The 20,683-nt window shown below is 41.8% G+C and overlaps 1 protein-coding gene across 10 annotated transcripts in view; it reads right to left on the reverse strand.

Moving 5' to 3' along the window:
• Positions 1-2,670: 2,670 nt before the first annotated feature.
• lilli (AF4/FMR2 family member lilliputian) overlaps positions 2,671-20,683 on the reverse strand; it is a 168,509-nt gene continuing 150,496 nt past the window's right edge. For 7 of the 10 annotated variants that reach the window (XM_069114987.1, XM_069114989.1, XM_069114990.1 and 4 more), the window contains 11 exons: positions 11,489-11,543; positions 11,235-11,287; positions 10,286-10,802; positions 7,721-8,481; positions 6,699-7,584; positions 6,476-6,615; positions 6,181-6,378; positions 6,016-6,123; positions 5,836-5,932; positions 5,453-5,747; positions 2,671-5,360 (listed from right to left, as the gene is read on the reverse strand). In XM_069114987.1, coding sequence (XP_068971088.1) covers positions 5,251-5,360; positions 5,453-5,747; positions 5,836-5,932; positions 6,016-6,123; positions 6,181-6,378; positions 6,476-6,615; positions 6,699-7,584; positions 7,721-8,481; positions 10,286-10,802; positions 11,235-11,287; positions 11,489-11,543 — 3,220 coding nt within the window. In that variant the 3' untranslated portion in view covers positions 2,671-5,250. The remainder of the gene's footprint in view (positions 5,361-5,452; positions 5,748-5,835; positions 5,933-6,015; positions 6,124-6,180; positions 6,379-6,475; positions 6,616-6,698; positions 7,585-7,720; positions 8,482-10,285; positions 10,803-11,234; positions 11,288-11,488; positions 11,544-20,683) is intronic. The other 3 variants (XM_069114993.1, XM_069114991.1, XM_069114992.1) reach the window with 3 other exon arrangements.

Below are 20,683 nucleotides of genomic sequence, written 5' to 3' on the forward strand. Positions count from 1 at the left end.
GCCTCTCCTTTCTGTATCCGTTCACGCTCTCATTCGTCACTTCTCCCTTTCGATCCTACGAGTCTCTCTCTCTCTCTCTCTCTCTCTCTGTCTGTTCGCTTGCTTGCTTGTTTGCTCGTTTCGTTTGCTCGTCTGTCTGGCCGTCTCTTTGAGATGATCTCTATCAAACGTGACCGATCGACGCGCGATTTCAATTTCTCTGACAGCCGAGCGGGCCCTCACGAGTGAAGGGTAGAGTCTACTTCGGAGAACGAGACAGACTAGAGTTCGCTAGAGTCACTAGAGCGTCGTTCGAAAAGTAGAGGCGAACGTTAGTGGAGGTTACTTCCTTTCTTTCTTTCTTTTTCTTTTTTTCGAAAGAATTATTGCAACGTCGGCTCACTTTGGAAGACTACCCTTCGAATCGTGTAAAGAGTCCATCCTGTCACGCGTCGATCGTACTACGCGGTATGTTAACTAATTAATAAATTGCTTGTGCATTGCTCGTTGCTACTTAGTAGTGTTCGGCTGCTCGTCACCGTGAACGCGAACTCTCCCGCCCTCATCGCGTCTCTCTATCCTCCGTGTCGTGTCAATGTATATGATACAAATATAGGAATACGGCTCGCGAAAGACGAGGATCTGAACGACATTTGAAATGTTCTTCTCTCGTTTTCTCTTGTACAGCCGCATCTTCCTCTACGCTCTGGTATTTCAAGGTCGAGGGCGAATTTTCTCAACCACGAACGTTTCTGGAGGACCAGAGAGTTCTCCTGTGAAATTGGAGCAACGCGTTTACGGAATCGGAATTAGGTACTACACGCGATACGACCGTATACGAGAGTATAGTAAAATAATGATCGTATATTACTATTAATATAATAATATAATTATGATTGCATGTCTCTATGTTTACATATATGGTGGTAAGTGGATTTTCTCCTGTACGAGTATGTAAATGTTGTATATTCGTGTGCGTGCGTGCGTGTATGTTTCTGTGCGCGCGCGCGCGCGCGTTTCCATGTCCGTGTGCATGTTTCGTATGTATACATGTATATAAATATATTACAGTTTTACGGCGTAGCGGGTAAAGAAGACAGGAATCAAACAGTTTTAATTAACTGAAACATTTTCGACATTATTATGTGTATATCATACATATGTATATTATTATACGCTCGACATATCATCTTTCAATTCTCCAATAATCGTTTCTGCTGCTGTAGTATGTATAATATACAGTTGTCATTGCGACATACGTTGTTTCAATCGGTTTCCTCTTTTCTTTTTCTTTCTCCATTCTTCTCCCCCAAAACTCACCTTCTCTCGTACGCGCACGCACGCACGCACACAAGGACACGCACCTCTTTCTCTCCTTCTCTCGTACTCTCATACCCCATTCATTCCTATAAATACCTCAAAAATTAATAACGATAATAGTACCAATATAAATCAATAATAATATAATATAATATAATATAATATAATAATAAAGATATAGATAATAATGATAATATATAATATATAATATAATAATATATAATATATAATATAATATAATATAATATAATATATATAGGCGACGATAAACTTTCATTAAACCGTAGCGACAAAAGTTCACGTAGCTCCATATATAAATCGATAGTTATTGATCGATTCAAAAAGAAGAAACTAAAAGAAGAAAAAAGAAACAAAACAAGAGAATGGATGGAGAAAAAGCGGAACCACGGAAGCGCGCGTAGACTCCGGATACATAATCTCTGCCACCCGTGAAAGGAATACCTAAGCGTGGCGATATCAAAACAGCAGCACTATTCGCTAGGTTTCTTTTTATCTTTGGAGGTCGGTAGGAACGTAGAACTTGTCCAAAATGAACATTTCTCTGCGCGACGACCGTTAAACATATCTTAATATAAAATAATTAAAAAAAGAAAGATATTTGAAATTAAAGAATATGAAAAATTTATACGGCAAAAAACTAATCGTAAAAAACGCGATATTGCGATAAGAGAAGAGAAAACCATGAAAACAGATCGACGAAATAAAACTTAGCGTTTCAAGAAAGTTTTAAAAGAAAATCACTTAAAAAGGAATTAAAAAAAAAAAAGAATTTTTAATTAATAATGACGCGTTACGCCGATCGACAGACGTTGCACCCTGCAGAACATCCATCCTCACATACAACTAATTTCTCGATAAAAGCGCGGAAACGTTCGATTTCATTACAACAGCCGAATTGTACGTGTTGCAAAGTTCGTTCAAAATTCTCGACCTGTACATCTGTATATATAATATGCGTGTGCATTGTCTGCATATACGTGTGCATCGCGTATTCGTCTTTACGTTTTCACAGCACGAGCTGACGAGAGCGAAAGGCCTGATATTATACGTATCCACTATAAATATGTGTCTCGAAAATATCAAAACTTTTTTTTTTTAATAGACCTCTTTTTTTAGTTTCTTTTATCCTTCAGTCCGTGTGCACGCGCACACGAGGTATAAAATTGTATCCCGTGAACCATTGGACCGCGCTTAGTAACTCTATATGGGCCCCCCTAAGTCTCGTCAACTCGTGTTCGATCCCTTTGTCACGGTTCCAGCATTTTTTCCGCCGTGTTTGCTTCTTTCGTTCCTCTTTTCTTTCTTTTCATTCGTCCGTTCATTTATTTTTCCTTTTTACTTGCACGCTACTCGTAGGAAAGCGTTAGCAATTAATTGACCGACAGCGCATTATGATCAAACGTCTCTACGGATTATAGATTGGTCCAACATCTCTCACGTTCCGTATTATTATTAGAAACTTTAACGGAAAGGCTCCCGGGAGTTTTGAAATTTAATTCGATTCAATTTCGATATGTTTTAACTAATTGTTAATGAGATAAATTGCTCGTTACGATCCTGGTCCGAAGAACGATTTATTAACTCCCAGTTGAATGCTCGCTCGCTAGGCAATTGACTGCTAACACGTTTCCACTTGCTATTTTCTTCCTGTTCTCATCTCGTTACAATGGTCTGATCAAATCGAATTCGCCGTTTTATCGAGAAAGGTAAAACGTTTATCTCTTCACTTCTCTCTTCCTTTTACATTCGATCCTCGTATACTTTTAAGCCTACATTCTCATAGCTGCGAAAACATAGGAAAAACACTAAATTGCGTGCGTATCTTGCGACATAACGGTTTTTCTCCTTTTTTTTCGTTCTTTTGTTTAATTTTGTCGGTGACGGAACAACGAAAAGAAAAGGAAGCGTATCGAACAAATACGATAATCGATTCGCGAGAGGCGGATGAAGGGTGGTCAATTGAATTGAACGTAAAAGATACAACAATAAAAGAATAGTAATAATCGTACGAGCGATAATAAAATGTATATATGTACAAAAAAAAAAATTTAACATAATACAATCATTTCTGAAGAATTGGACTTCGGAAAAAACTTCTAGGACAAATTCGGTGGACATGTAATATCTTGTGTATGTGTATTTTAATATTTTTATCTTTTCTTTTTACCAGAAATTTCTTGATTTTCGATAACATTTGTGGTAGCAAAAATTGGGGCGGGCCGGCCTGTCGCGTCCGATTTAAACGTCGACAGGTCACCCTCAAGGCGGCGGCACTCGCAAATACCTATTTACAAAAATATACACATGAGCAACTTACTTATCCATTACGCTTGGTATATTTTTTATCTTTTGTTGTTTTCTTCTTCTTATGTCTCGTGTAATGAGAGTTACGCGCTATTTTTTTCGTTTGGTGTCTGTTCTCGCTTTCTTTGTTTCTGTCATTTCATTTTTTTTCTTCCTTTATAATCACACTATTTATAATGTAGTGTATGCACTATATATCATTATCTGAATATTCTTTTTTTTTCATCTCATCACTAGAACCTCTACTTATTCCCCGGTTAATTCTAAGTAATGTAAATAATATGTATTGGTTGTTTTGTTTTTTTTTTCTGTTACCGTTTAACTTTGTTTTTCCTTGTTGCGTATTAATTATCTAATCTATATTACTTTTTCTCCTTCGTAACCTATCTACAAAAAAGAGTCATGCCTTTCGTTCAAAGACGTTAGACATCATAATAGTAGTAGTGTTGTATCGGTTTTGGATCAATCTGTTGATCTTGTTGCTCGCGGTGCATCTCCACCGAAGAGAAATGCATCATTACACTAAATTGTCCCATCTCTGTCTCTCCTCCATTTTCTTTTCTTTTCTTCTATCTCACCTAAACGTCACGAATCTCACGACCACCATATTCTTTTGTTTTTGTTTCCTTTTTATTTACTAAAAAGGGAACGCCGGCGTGCATAACGCAATGGTTCTCTTTTCATTAAATATATTCGTATCTATGTATTTATAATTATTTATATATTTATATAGGTAATAAACTATATGCATATATATATATATCCTTGTGTATTCGTCGCATTCGAATCGCCAGGACGAAACTCATGCTTCAGGTAACGTCGGCTGCGGCGCACCGTAAAGCGAGAACACACGGGCGCTTCTGTGGCACTTCTTATTCCTTCTCCGTCATTTCCTTCCTTCGCAGTTCATTTGCTTCTTTTCCTTATGTTTGTCGACCTCGTTTGTTAACTTACAAAAATGATTTACTCCGAAAAAAATAAGGACCAGTATTTCGTCCTCGTTTCTTTCTTCGTCTTTTTCGAACGAATGTTTCTTCTATTGCTTCGTTTCGATCGTTTTCCCCTCTGAGTTTACATTGCCAGTCCATTCGCATCTCGAAAATAAGTAACGCGTGCTATACACAGGATACAAGGGCTCCCTCTATGACCGATCACGAACCCATATTGATCATTCTTCTTTTAACTTCCTTCACTGTTAGACGAATAACTCTGAATTGACTATAAAATTGGTGCTAGGAGTTTTAAAAAATGCCAGGGCGCCCATTCACGAACCCCCGAACGAAGAAACATAGTGATTAGAGCTTTCGAATATAATTATATCGAATACAACGGTCTCTTCGTTGCTCCCCAGACCACCTTCAATTCTTGCTCCCCACCAGAATAGTCCTTAATCATTGAGAATATACTCGACGTCTCCCGCTGTTTTGCTTTTTTTCTTGCTCGACGATTTTCTCAACGCGCGTTACGTTACTATAATCACACGATTGCCGATCTTCCGTACGTCTTCCAAGTCCACAAAGATCGTTTTATATATCTTTACGTGTACATCGTTGGGTACGTGGCCATGTTTTGTGGGAGAGAAGTAATATAATTAGGGGTGGGCGGTCTGGGGCTATGCCACTGTGGTCAGAGATCTCGAAGCTTCTTTATACCGGCTTGAACGTAGCGCACCAGATCACGCAATGAACTTTTCAATGTGAGGGGTCCCAATTTTTCATCCAGCTCGATGAAGAAATCTGCAAGTACAAAACGACAATACAGACACTTTAGCTATATATTCCTCAAATACGGAAATATGTATATGAATGATCGAATGCTCGAAACTCACCTCTATTCATATCTGTCACCAAAGCGTTTGCCTGGTCCCACAGATCGAGACAGTTCAGTAGCAGGTTAAATTGGCAATTTTGCTTATTCATAGCGTTATAAATAATATATGGAACACTAACGTACGACGGAGCTGCCTGCGGTTGACCCGAAGCAGCTCCCCGATTTGCTAGTTCGCCGCTGCTATATCCGGAACTCTGACTACCAACAGAACCCACAGAACCAGCCGGTGATGGTGTTGGGGATAAAGATGGCGTCCCTTGTCCTTCTGCTTGTACCGGTGTTGCCTGAGCAGCCTAAAGATAAGACAGTAAATATAAATTTTATTACATAGTCGAATAATTTGTCATTTTATGATGAAGCGTTCGAGTCCAGCACACATACCTTTTGATGGTACTCGTTGAGAATTCTTTGGGTCTCCTTGATTTCGTATTTGCGCATCCTGTACAGCTTCAAATATATGAGGGATTGACAAAAGAGACTAAAACAAACGAGACACAACAATGTTTTGAAACACGCTCGTACAATCACGATAGACGGAAAAAGCTCAAAGTGCGGGCTCACCTTAGAATGACCAGCTTGTTATGTATATTGCTCTCTGTCGAGTTGCTCTGCTGGCTCTTGAACTTAGAGGAGATGTATCTAAGTAGAGCAAGTGGAAATCGGAAATAACTTTAATTAGGGGATACTCTTCGTTCTAGTTCAAGGGTAATTTTGGGATATACTCACTTGATGAGACTAAGTGTATCCTTGTACATGGTGAACGATGCCCTCTCCGTGAGAGGATCCGCCTCCATGGCGTTTCCAGTGAGCAGGAAACAGAGAACGGCTTCTAGGTAAAGCATACCCTGCGCCGTGAGTTCGCATTCCTTGTCAGCGCTATGCTTTAGCCGCTTCGCTTCCATCAGGTACTGATTCTGGTCCCTACTAGCACGCGAACATACAAAGTAAATTTAAGTGTCCATCCTATCGGCACAAGTTTAGCGCACATGGTTTCAACCGAGGCAATGTAACATTCACTTACCACCTATCCTGATCCTCCAAAACTTCATTCTGAGGATTAAAGTAGGAATAATACACTCGCTGAGGCGGAGGTGGTGGCGGTAATAAACTGGTGTCAAGTTTTTCTTCCCGTTCATGGTTCGTTGGTTGTATTTCACTTTGCTATTCAACAAAAATGTCATCGTTCAACAAACTTGAACAATGTTGAACGAAATGGGAAATGAAAAATGTCATTTATTTAGTACCTGACTTGAAGATGGCCTAGGTGTAACTGATCCGGCATCAGAATGTTTCCTTTTTCTCTTCTTCCGCTCTTTGTGTTCTCCCGACTCTTTCGTTTTAGTCTCCGCGGAACACACAGTACCGAAACTGGACACTGAACTACAACTCGGACTACGTTTCCTCTTGGGCAGGCTACCCGCACCACTACCACATCCACTAGCACCTGCACAGACGACACCAGCCCCGAGACCGATGCCGCAATTACTCTTCGTGTCCGATATAAGTTCGCCCTTGATCATAGCGCGATTCTTAAGGTCACCGTCGACCAACAATGCGTCACCGTGAATCCTCGTGTCGGAGGCTAGTTGTTGAGGCGGTGGCGTATCGACAATCTCCCCTTCCTCCGGCGTAGGCGGTCGAGGGGGTTGTAAAGTCAGCGTCGAGGCTTGTCTCGACGACGGCCTCGTGTCCGGAAGTTCCGTGCGTTGTCTCAACTCTTGACCCCTCGACAACTGGGATATATGCGGAAGTTTGCTCAGGTCGATCCTGCAGGGCAAACTTGGCACACCATTCGCATAGGTGAGCGGTGGGAAAGACTGAATCAAACTGGATGCCTGTGACGACGGTCTCTTGTACGGACTGTCTCCTCCTGTCGGTGTATTCGCAGAGGTATATTCCTCCACGTAGATGCCACATTTTCCTCCGCCTTTACCGCCTTTCCCTCCTTTACCTCCGACCTTTCCTCCTCCCATAGAAGATGAAAATACTTTCCGAAGAGTGTCGCTCTTCTTCTTGTCCTGTACGTTACCCGCGTCCTCTTCCTGTAACTTCGGACCTGGGCTGTTATCGCTGTCTGAATTTTCTGGAGAAGTAGCTCTAGTCGGTGGTGCCCTTGGCCTTGGAGGTACTCTATATTCACAACAAATCAAATTCATTAAATCTTTTTACTTAATTTAATTTTATCGTACAAGCCCTCTTGCACAATAATTTACCACCCCTTCAATTGTGCAAGAAGATCCTGTTCCTTAATATATAAGACACTTACCTGGCAACCTGAATACGATTTCTCACGGACAACTCAGACTCGCTATCAGAATCAGACCCGCCAGCGACATTGGTCACCCGTGAGTTGGATCTTCTAGGTTTCGCCTTCGCGGGACTCTTTCTCTTCTCTTGCTTCTTCGGCGAATCTGCCAGTTTACTCCTTTTGATAGGCATTCTCCTCCAGCGTGTATTATCATCGTCGGAGGCACTGTTGTTTTTTCTATTTGGCGGGCGTTCGTCTTCGCTGGAAGATGCACTCAACTTGGATCTCTTTTCGCTTATTGGGACTACTACGGGTGACACCCTGGTCGGTCGGTCGCTATCCGAGTCGCTAGAAGCTCCCTGTGACCTGTCATCGCTTCCATCATCGCTGGTCGTTATGGTGGGTTTCGAAAGAGGCGCCTTCTTCTTGGGGCTACCCACTCCTCTCGTTCTGCTACGAGGTTTACCATTTTTCAGATTTTCTTCTGGCGTCCGATGACCACCTTTTGTATTCTTGTTGGTAAGTTTTCTGGGACGACCCGGAGGTCGACCTGGTTTCCTAGTGTCCGCCACCTTTGATTTCTCTGGCTGATTTTCCTCCGCTGGCTGACTTTTCTCTTGATCCGAGGGACGATCACTGTCACTGTCCAGCACACTGATCATTGTGGCGTTACGAGTGCTTTTCAGGGCCTCGTCGAGCTGCCAATCATGAGCTGCCTTTTCCCTGTGCGTTCTAGCGTCCGTCGTTGCCGCTGGAGAACCTTCTCGCCTATTGCAATCCTGTAAAAAGTAAGTCTCTAATGTAACTGTCCTGATACCAGCGGGAAAAAATATATTTAGATGGAATGCCCCGATTCAAAAAACGAGCCAGTTTGTTACGAATGTCCATTGAAGACCACAGCGGGACTCGAAGTTGGACAAAGTTTGATGAGGTACTACGCTGAACTCGGTTAAAGTTTCAGAAGATGATTATGCTTCGTATTTCCATGTATTATGAACTTGCAAGCATCATATAAGTTTATGATTATGTCTTAACGCACACACCCAAACACCAACCACTGTGAATTATATCAATTAAACATGAAACACTTAACCTCTTAACAGGCACATCTTTTTCGCTTTACTAGTGGAAATGATTAAACGTTTTTATAATGGAAATGAGGATGAAAATGAGGATACATATCTGTCGTTACATGTATACATATTTTGGTATAGGATGTCGTAGCTCGAATCGATGTAAAGATCATTAATTAAAGAAATCAACTAAGTTCAAAATAGCCCAACTATAGTAAAAATATTGTAACAGATGAGACTAGATTTCACAATGAAATAAAAATCAAACAGCAATACCTATAACTCTCAGGATAACTCTTCAATTTCCAAGAACTCTCACTGAACTCGTACAACTCTCTCACCTCTTCAACAATTTTTACAGAACTCTTCTAGTTCTCAATAATACCGAACTTTTAGGAAAATAACATATACAACACCACACATTTCTGCCACGAGCAGCCAAATTTCCACCTAACACGCTCCTTTCAATCGATACTCTAAACTCTAGAGCCTCCAGATTTTGGGTTTCATACCCTGGAGGCCGTGAAGTACTTATGGAGTATTTTTACCCTCAATAATCTTAAGGACTTACCATAAATCTTGGCATTGTCATAGTTAGGGTCTTTCAGACCAAACAAGTATCTTTTATTTCAAGTGTTCCTTAAATTTATTGTCTATTTGGGGAAGATACGAGAAAGTTGGGTTTTCTCACGTTCGGTATCTCCAGCTAGAAACTTTATCTCGGGGCGGCTAAGACCTTTCCTTGTCCATCAACCTTCTTCTTATACAATCAGAAGTAACGACCATTGCCCTCACTTTCCTAGCCAAAATTGTCATCAACAAATCTGATGGCGCTGGATACACCCGTCACTAGCTTTCGTCCGCCACAGCATCGTCACCGAACTTCACTGGTTTTACATCTTTAGATCAGTCAACACCTCTAGACTGATTTTCATCTATCTGATCTTTAGTTCAGTCATATCCCTTGATCGGATTCTGCCCTTAGTTCAATCGCCAGTTAACTTTTATCTATACGCACCGAGCCTAACTATCTATGTGTCTACAAATTGTTGGAATAAACTGCAAATTGTAACCTGTTAACTTAGTGTATACTCGATTCAACCACCTCTATTATCCTAACCGAAATAGGGGATAGATCATTTTGTAGCGCCGATTGCATAATCGTAACGGGAATTTACGACTCCCGTTGACGTGCTTCCTCGCGATCGCGTCTCTCCGCGAGTGGTCGAAACAAGGACTAAGACCAACCTAATTGAGATTGACTTATTTTTATTGACTCTTAACTCTGTGATTATAGCCGGTTAATAAGACGAAAATATTTCATTGAGAAAAAAATATCGAATTGAATAAAGATTGAGAAATTCTGCTCTAAGTTGAACATTCGTCATCCGCTCGATCCTCGTTCGTTCGTCATTCCAACGAATTCTCACTTTCACAATACGAAACCATCATGTGTGTTAAGAGGTCAAAGAACACCAACATAAATGTCAACTACAGATGAAAACTATACCTGAGCTTGCTTGTTTTCCGAATTCTGTTCCCCGTGAGACATGTTGGTCTTATTGAAGAACGAACTGAGGTTCCATCTCGGTTTCGATTCCTCGATCGCAGGCGGCGGTTCTTCGATCAAATTTTCGTTCTTTGGTGATACCGATGGAGGAGTGGAGGGGCCTTTGGTGGGTTGTGTGCTGGCTTCATCCTCAGAATCATCGCTGCTGTCAGATCCGGAATCAGAGCCGGAATCAGAGCTTGAACTGGCGCTACCGGAACTCTGTGGAGCCTGAACGGAAGGACTGGATGGCCTTTGATGCGTCGTTGGGCTTGGAGTACCTTTTGATTGCAACGGGCTCACCGGTGGAGGTGAGAGCACTTGCTCAGGAGTCAACTGCTTCGGCGGTGACGGAGGTCTGATTGGACTCAGTTGCCTCGTGGGTGAGAGAGGACCCACCGGTGACGGGCCCATGGGTGACATGGGTGCCAGGGGTGGCGGGGCCGGTGTCATCGCTGGTATTAGGGGTGTTGATAAACTGTGAACATTAGTAATAATTTTCTAATAAATACAAATTCGTGAAACGTTCAACTTTGTGTCTGACTAAATAAAATTTACTGTCAGTTCTAAACTTAAAACTTATTATTGTTATTTCTAGACTAAAAAATAACGAAGTAGTTGGAATTATTTGTTGTTTCAAATTGCTTTTTTTCTATCTTTAATATAACTTAGATTCGAAGTTCTGTTCGTTAATAGACTGAGTTGTTGAACGTAATAATATGCTAAAAATAGCGAGAGTAATAAATTCAAGATGAGAAATAATATAGTCCCTGTATATCGCTATGGTAGAATGATAAAATAAGTTGATAATTAGCTATAAATAGGTGGGCGCATTAATTTTGGATGGAGATAATGGGACCGTATAACAGGAGTATTAATTAGCGATCGTATTGATAAACGGGATACTTACTCGACCGTGAGGTCTGGGCTTCTGTTTCCCCGTGTCGTTCGCGATGACGTTTCCTGTGGAAGAAAAACGGAACGATTACCAATTAATTTTATAACATCGCTGTAATCGCGATCTTCACCCATGTTTCTCTCTAACTGAACCTTTAATCCAATAATTGTTACAAATACGAATTAATTAATATAAATACTACAAATTCAGTAATAATCCCACAAAATAAAATATTATGATATTCAATAATTTAACGATATTATTACCTTGCTTGTCTCATCATCGCTGTCCTCGGATAAACTCAAGTCCCGTTCCAAATCCCTGTAACAAGAATGAACAAAGATTTTCAGTAAAATTCCACAAAATAAAATAAAAAAGAAATTAACGACTTTATCAAAAGCATCATACAGAAAAGAAGTCCAATAGGGTCATTTTCATCCATTAGCGAATGTGTAAAGATCATTATTTTTATAAACATATACAATTATCCAAGTTTTTGACTTTTAAAGAAAATAAATATATCTCAGTGTTTTATCTAGAATAGCAGCAGATTATACTGCAGTTATTGTTGTTTAAAAGAAGAACGAGCTTTCACACGCATTTTCCAAAGAAATTATTCAAATCGCCAGAAATACACTGTTGCAGATCTATAAAATACTGTATGTAGATTGACGAACTGCTTAATCGTTTTAACCACTGTTTCAATTAAGGAAAAAGAAATTTTAGTATTTCTGACGTTAAATAGAATTGATTGTTAATCGTTCATTCGCCGAGTAAGGCTCGTTAATCGCGATAGCGTATTATACGAAATCGTCGAGAGTGGAAACAGAGGCGAAAAAAAAACGGATCGAGCCGGTTCTCTTCGAACGAAGCACTTTCGATTAGAATCGACAAGAAAAAGAACGCGGACGCGGAGAAGAAACGCGTGCCGAGTTCACCGACGCGCGGTGCAACCTGTAGAACACGAACGACGCGAGAGGCTTAGGTAGGAAACAATCGTTCATTGATCTCTGAAACCGCTGTTTCACTTCGCCTCTCCACCGTTGGCTTCTTTGTCACTCAACAGCCCGCGTGTTTCTTGCTTTCCCTGCTCACACTTTCGCTTTTGACTTCCATTAACATCCGATCGGTACAGTATTCGATTATGTGGTACACATACCATTATACGATCTAATGCAATGTACGACATCATATCATTGTATGAAGCGGAGAATATTCTATTACACGACGTTACAAATTGGAGCAATATTCGAAAGACGAGGTAAAATTCGTAGATTTTCATAGCCCGATATCCGTGTACTTTCTATAACTTTCGTTTTAGTGGACGCTGGATTATTCTTGTTACAAACGACGAATATTTCGTTTCATAGCGATGGAAATACTGTTACCCATATGAGATAATTAATATAATATAACTATAAATATAGTTGAGAAAGTAAGAAACATGAAATGCTATACATTAAAAAATAGAATGGATAAAAGTTTGATGCATTTCTACAGATGCATCGAAAGTATTAAAACAACAAAAGACGTGAGATCACAATACCTCACTTTATACAATGCGCAGCAAAATCCCAAAATTACTGTAGTAACTTTAGAATCGTACTTGTAGATTGCAGCGTACATGATGTACGTGGAACGAGAAGTTTGACACTTGCATACCAATGTACGTAACCAAAGGTAGCAACATTCTAATTTAGCCGGTGAATCGGTGAACGACAATAGCAGTGCGTCGTCAAGCATCGTAAACGCGCATCAGCGAGCGTAAAGAAGGAGAAAAATAAAGAAGAGGGTCCTTTCACCCTCGATCGGCGAGGCACGCGAGAGGCGGCGACGCCACTCTAAGAACGGGTAAAGTGCAGCGAACAGGGGGGGAATGGAAAGCAGCGAGAAGAGTAGCTATGGGGAGGCAACGAGAAAAGAGAGAAGACACGGTCTGCGAGATAAAGAGGGAAAGTATACGCGAAGCACCGAACGCGGATGTACGAAGGTTCATCGACCCTAAACACGCTGTCCTGCGCGTCCTCGTCGATGCCTATGGATATGGCCGACTAGCCGTGCCTAACCTCGGGTTTAGTCTTCTCTCTGCTCTCGTGAATTTTTCGTCCAGCGAAAAAAAAAGCAAAAAGAAAAAAAGGGGAAAAAAACCCTTTTCGTTTTATCGTGCCACATCCTCTCTTCCTTCGCTCAACAGGCAACACACGGAATAGTAGAAAATTGTCGAATCGAGAGATCAAACCGGAATTCCATTCACCCTTGGATTTTATTGATTTATTAAACGAGATTCAGTTAGAAGTTTTGATTGACTTTGAAACTACAACGAGCTTCGAAAGCTACGGGTTGGAAATGGTGGAATAGCAAAGGAGAATAAAGTGGCAAAATCGGCGAACGAACACACGGTTTAACGATCGTGGATTGCGACCTCGTGGGAACCCTTTCAATTTCGACGCCATGCCGTTCGTTACCTTCGACGGATTCTTCGCCTCCCCCCTCGGGAAACGACAGCCGCTTTATCTTCTATCGGAGCGCGAAAGAACCAGGGAGGTACAAACTGGCGTTTAGCAAAGTTCAACGATCTTATTCTCCGCAGATTTCTTCTCTTCTTCTCCTTCTTCTCCTTCTTTTACTTCTTCTTGGGAACGTTCCGCGTGTCGGAACGATATGATAGTCTGAGGATCGGGACGAGCTGTTTTAAATTGCTCCAGGTAGCGAGCCAAGGCATATATACATGTACTATATATGCCTGTAGAAATTAAATTGAACATTTTGTGACAATATAAATTTAGAACTTTGTTTATAGACACTTTGGTGAGTACAAGCAATTCGTATAGCTAGTTTCTGTAATAACGCACGACTTTGATCAAAAACGAGATGTTTCGATGAAAATCAAACACGCTACAAAGTCAAATTTAATTCTAGCAGACAGAGGAGAGTTTCCTGAATACATCGGTGCAAGAAAAGTTGTCAAGTTTTCTAGATATCGCAAATCAAAATTTATCTTGGACAATGTAATATAGATACGTTCGCGTTTAGACAAGTGTATTCAACCTGCGGGAGTTCGTTTAAAATTCATCTAAAATTGCTGTACGATATTGTATCAGCAGGAATTTTTTACGGCTATTTATTACGAAAAACTGAACTTCGAGTAAGAGATACATGGATGGACCGAGTTTATGGCTCGGGAAGAAGAGTTCATGACCATTCAAGGTTTAGAGCGAACGTGACAGAATGCGTGCTAAGAATGTCTACGTAGTTCGTTTGAAGTGAGTGAAAGAGATTGTAAAACAGTGCATACAAGGACATAGATACATTGCCGAGCTAGTTCTTGAACAGCAGTCATTGTGTCGGAAGCTGATGGCAAGGCGAGAAGGAAAACGGTACTCGCGGTTGGAATCCATTTCCATTTGTCAGCGCGTTAACGCGGCCCCGTCATTGCGGAAAAGGAGCAGAACCTGTTTGCCTGAACCCGGGGAGGCAGACCTTCTTTAACCTCGCGTGATCCGCCGCGAGTTTGCAACGAGGAACAGGCCAGCCGCGTGTACGCGCGAGAACAGCGAACTAACAACACAGTGGCGACGTAGTCGCGTTACGAAAAGGGAGCGACATATCCGGCTCCTTTGGGAACCGGCGCGAATCATTTCCGGGGAAAAATGAAAAAGAAAGGTCCATGACATTATTACGAGGTCGTCCTTTCATCGAATTAAACGCTTTGACGACGGCCCCGTGTAATTGGCAACGAAAAAGAGACCGGAATTTCTCGCGAATCTCTTCGGATCCCTTCTCTCTTGCTGGCTGCCGTTCAATGGAATATTTTATTCGTACGGGAAATCCGGTTATCCGGTTTCGTTGGGATTTAAACGTTTGGTCTTCTCGACGAATCGCTGGGATACGATCTATTTTCTATCGCAGGGCCGTTCGAACCAGATTCGTCTCGGGCCTCCGATCGATTCTCTCTCGGAATTCACGCAGAATGGACACGCCACATTGTTCGGAGGACGAGGCTCCGAAGATAGGCAGATAGAGAGAGAAAGAGAGAGTCACGCGTGTCCATTGTCTCGATAATTGAAGCGTCGCTAGACATTTACCGGGAACGAGACGAGAGGATTTTAAAAAGAGGTAGAACGCGATTCAAGTGCACGAGTATACGTGAAGAGAGGCACGAGGCGCCCATTCGGATCGCTCCAGCGAACAATCGTTCGTCGGTGTTCGCCTATTATCCATTAGCTCATCTGCCAGTCTCTATCAGTCCGCTCTGGCGACGGCACGTGCTCCTGCCTGCCTGGAACACGCTCGATGAATCTCGGCCGCAAAGAGTGCCACCATTGCGAGAATTAATTAAGCCGGGTAAACGGCGAGGAGCACGTAAGCAAACGAACCGCTTAGAGCGCAGTTTACCTAATTACTGAATCCGAACGGTTGGGAACCGAGTCGGAAACAGGTTGGAGAGCAGACTAGCATCGTGTCGCCGACTCAGGAAAACGGTGATTTCGCGGATTTACAGAAACTTTTTATTGTAGTTTTTAAGAATGATTAGTTCGAGCCGTTTAATCTTTAGAGTGTTCCGGGTGGATATATATGTCGGGTTAACGTCAAGAATAGAGTTAGGGGCGTTTAACGAACTTTCGCTAGGATTAGCCATGGTTGTCATACAATAGGGGTAATGTTTATTATCACAATCGTAAGTATTACAACGTTATCGAGTAACCGCGGTGATTAGACACGAATCACGGTGGCCTCAGATTCGATAACGAATCCAGGACCAACGGGACGACGAATGCGATGTGATACTCGATCCTGATGTCACTCAAAGTGCAAGTAGTACTACTCGGAATAGACTCTATGTCCAACTGGAACTGCCCTTATATAGTCCTCTCCCTACCTCTCGGATCAATCTTTGTTTTTAAGGAGAGCTATATAATTAATCCATACCTGTGTTAGGTACACGTCCCTCCCGTGACCATGGCTACATTCAGTAACCCGTTATATACCCAAGCAAGGGCTATGGGTATGACAATGGTGTCATAAACTTTGAGCACGACTATTTCTTAGTTTTATTACTTAAGTGTAGCTATAGTAAAAGTCTGGATTAGGGTATTGGGGTTTTCGCCAATATTCCAAAAGGGAGACCCCGATGTCCTTTCATCTCCGACATATAAATTCGGCGAAAATTATTTATGGCACCTAAGGATGAATTTAATCGCCTAGGCTGATATAACTTGAGCCACGATGTGGCAAGATTGTCAATTAAATTATTGAACGATACTTTGGACTGCGGGTCTATTTAGATTTGTACATTATACTTTGATGCGAATGACATTTAATGAAGTATGCGTACAAAGTATCATTTCTAATAACGTTAAACAAGATTTCAAGCTGCATACGTCTTACGGAAGAGATTCGATAATGATCATCCGTAATCTCAAGATTACGTTACAAGGGAGAGAGATCATCGAAATCGACGATTCAGCGAATTCAAGAGAGAACTACAAACAGTTCGTAGAAACAGTAGACTACTGCAATGAAAGCGATTTTCAGGTGAACGATGAGGCTCACGCGGCGCTTCTCCGTGTTGCGTAATAATTAAAGCTAGGAGTGCGCCTCGGACGAAGCCGTGGATCGCGATGCGCCTGGTAGGCAATTCGTAAAACGGGAATCGCATTCCTCGTTCCATGCGCATTTATAGACGGTGGCGGTCGCAGACTGCGACAGTAAGTTCTGCTAGCTATTAAAACAGGGACGATGAGACGCAGGAAATATGGAAGGAGGTCGTCGGTGATGTAGAAGGCCGATGGAGGACGATGGAGGGTGAGAGCGGTGGAATCGTTGGAGGTGGCGATGAAGTACAGAGGGGAGAGACCAGAGTGGATAGAAGAGAGAAAGGAACGAAGTCAGTGGTAGTGGCACGTAGAATTTCACCAGGCAGACTAGCAAGCTGCCTGTTGCGAATAACTTCGGAAGTTCCAGCATGTATACCAACGTATTTCTCTCTCCGTCTGCTATTTCCTCTCTCGTTCTTGTCGCGGCAAAGCCTTCTGTCTCCTCTTAACTCGACCCGTCTCTTTTCGTCCTTCGACGCCTCATTCTGTCTCTCTTTCGTTGCATACTACCTCCCTGCCTGCCTCTCTGCCCGCGCCACTAGCTCAGTTCCTCCTCTCGTATCTCTCCTCGTTCGTTTTTAACCCCCTCTGTACGCGTTATCCAAGCCTCGCCACAGATATATACTCGTTGCGTCTCCGTCACCAAACCCTCCCCTCGCGTCTCAACCCCCTCTAAGCTTCCTTTTTAACCCCTTATTACTTCCCCTTGCTCCACCCGCGATTCGATTCCGTCTCTCTTTTCTCCGCTCCCTCTCCCACACAGCCCCCTTCTTCACCGCATCCTCCACACGGTTTCACCGGTTATCGGTGTCTCGTTTCGGCTCGCCTTCAACCCCTTGCTCGCTTTTTCCCTCGTCCGCTTTACCTTTTCTGGTTACACGCTATCTGCATCCGAGTTACCTCCACGAGCTGCAGTCGCTACACACGCTACCTTACTCCCACCTCAACCAGGACCGCCCTTTCTCACTTTGCGCGTCACGAACGTCTATCTCAGCGTCTTCGTCCTGCGTCTCTGTCCTTGCTACCCTTCGATTTCATTCCCTCCTACCACGTAGTTTCCGGATACGCCGCATGTGCGAGCACGCCGTCTGCGAGAAGCCACCACGCATCTGTCGACCGTTTTTCGATGGGGGAAAGCACGCGTACACCGACGACGTCGAACGAGGAGCCGCGTCGACGATAATTTTGGTGCGAGCAGTTGTTTAAGCAATTGATTTCACGATAGGTGCTTTGAGACGTAGTTATGTGTTGGTAAAGAGTAGCGACTTTTGCGGAGAAATTATTTTACTTGTGTCATAAGAGGACGATGGATTACATGGGGAAATACACACGAACAGGCTGACGAACGATAAAAATTGACGCACGGTCAGATCTCTAGAACGTGACCTTCACAGGGTTTTTTCAGAGCCTGCGCTGGGTCGAATAAATGTCAGCATGATCTGTGCCCTTTCTCAACTACCATCTCAAACATTTTTATATCTTGTACATTTTTCCAGTTAAATTGGATATATTAAATATACAGTATGTATCCATGCACGATAGTCATATTGTCAATCAAAGGGGCTGTTGCAATAGGAAACAGCTTCCACCGGCCTTTCCAACAATTTAAGTGAATCAACAAATATCAATTAAAAATCAAGTACATAGATGCTGCTTCTCAAACATGTTATAAATTCATAGTTAATATTTCTAATAATGAACTTTTGAACACAAAACCTATTCTTTCTCTTCCAATAAATACGAGTTCAATAACGATAAACCGTTCCATTTACCAATATTATTAATTGGAAAATTATTGTGCAAGAGGATCTAGTTTGTAAGTTAATATCCTGTACTCGATATCGCGCGAAAAGATCGTTTAAATCGAGCCTAAATCGTTAGAAGCAACACGAAAAGGGATGAGTATCAATGGTGTCGGCAGATTCGAAGCGATGCGGTAGAGAGAGTCAATGAACGCGACGAATCCAAGGTACATAGGATTAAACGATTAGCCTTTAATCGTCGAACCATAGAATTGTCAGAGGAAGCTACGAATCTCGTCGACTATGTCCTATGAAAAAGAATCGCGGGACCGACCGCGTACAATACACCGGGGGAAATTGAATTTTTCGCGTAGGATAACCTTCTCAGAATTCACCACCAGCGTCAAACGCAGGCCACAAAACACCCACCGCTTTTTGTTATGAAATTCTTGAATGTCGTGACTGTTCAAAGTTTTCGAGGTGTAAGATGTGTTTGCAAGGAATTTTATCCCAAACGTTTCGCTAATATCAGTGGATATGAAGCCGTGGAAGCTACATATCGTAGCTGCTGTGCTATCTAAACGACGATATGACATTTCTTAGTTCCGCGAATACTTCTAATACTTATTTATCGTCGATACTTTCAGAGACTGTTGTTGAATTACAGCAACTGCTGAATCCATTGTCAAGAAAGATACCAATATCTAAGTCAAGTCCAAATGTTCACGTTGTTTATTTGATAAAAAAAAGATAAATGTTCACGAATTAAGTGAATACAATTACAGATCTTTTAGATGTAATAATCTTTTCTTTAAAGATCTCCTATCTTTCTACATGCTTTTTCGATTCTTTTCAAAATAAATCATATCGTATGTACATTCGAAGAGCACAGAAAAAAACATGATAAACTTTTATGTTCTACAGTAAAGTAATCTTAAAAGTCTATACGTTATCAATCGAAACCGTACTTCTGGTACTCGTCTTTTATTTAATCTTGGGAGGATTACAATGAATATTCGCAAATTTAAATTTTATTACGTTGAATCAGAGGATCTATCGAACGCGAGAGATAGACAATAACTGAAGTACTTAGATAAAAGAACAGTCGCGTTCATCAAATTTGCAGTATACTTTCAACATCAGAAAAATGCTATAAATTAGATACTAAATGTTCCATAAAGCACCTGAACAATTTCATTCTCTTATTAGTTGCATATGACAACGTATTGTGCCGAAATAGGAGAGAAGACACGAAATTTACCTAACGTGTTAAAAGCGAAAAGTTGGAGGAAATACGTCATTCGTTGGAGGAAAAAATCAAATTTAAAATTATCGACAGTCAAGAAACCAAACTAAATTTATATTACTGGGAAGTTTCAAAGAGGCAAACGGCGGTTAAAAGTAATCCGGTAGCGAGAATTGCAGCGGAGCTTCTTTGCTTTTGCAATTAGCAGTCGATAGGATTTAATTCTCTCGTTGTTTGTGACACGCGTGTCGTTGGTCCGTCGACGACCGAGTTAATTTCGTGCCGGCCGCGAAAATAGACGCGCGCGCTGCAAATCAAACGGTACCCAACGCCCCAAACGCTGCGCCGTCGATCGACGCGACGTCGCGACGGTGAAAAAGTTGCGTCCTCGCAATATCAGCGCGAAACCGACCGCCCACCTGTCCCTCCGCCCTTCTATTAATAAAACTCGGTCGGTTTTACGGGAAACCGCGACTCGTTTATTTCAACGGGGATCGTTGCATTGTGCAATTCTAACTTATCCCTCTTTCATCCCCTTTCCAAGGAATTTTTAGCGAAATCTGTTAAAAACGATGACATTCTCGATCGCCAGATAGATCTAGCGTGAAAATAAATGAAAGTTTCATGGTAATTCGTTCTAGTAAGGGAAACTCGTTTCTGACAAAGATGATTAATTGCTATTATTTGCAAGTAATTTGTGAGAATTCTTTCTCTGTGAATAATTTCCTATTATCAAAAGTACGAGTCAAACGTTTTAGTATAGCAACTATAATTTAACAAAAATTAACTCTTGTTAATTATTGACGTTGTCAAGCGTATTTACGGGAAAAGTGTTAATACGAGCCTTAGAATAGTCTGAAAACGTCAGTTATAAAC

This window comes from Bombus flavifrons, chromosome 6, assembly GCF_040668555.2.
Source record: "Bombus flavifrons isolate JBK064 chromosome 6, iyBomFlav1_principal, whole genome shotgun sequence".
Taxonomy (NCBI): Eukaryota; Metazoa; Arthropoda; class Insecta; order Hymenoptera; family Apidae; genus Bombus; species Bombus flavifrons.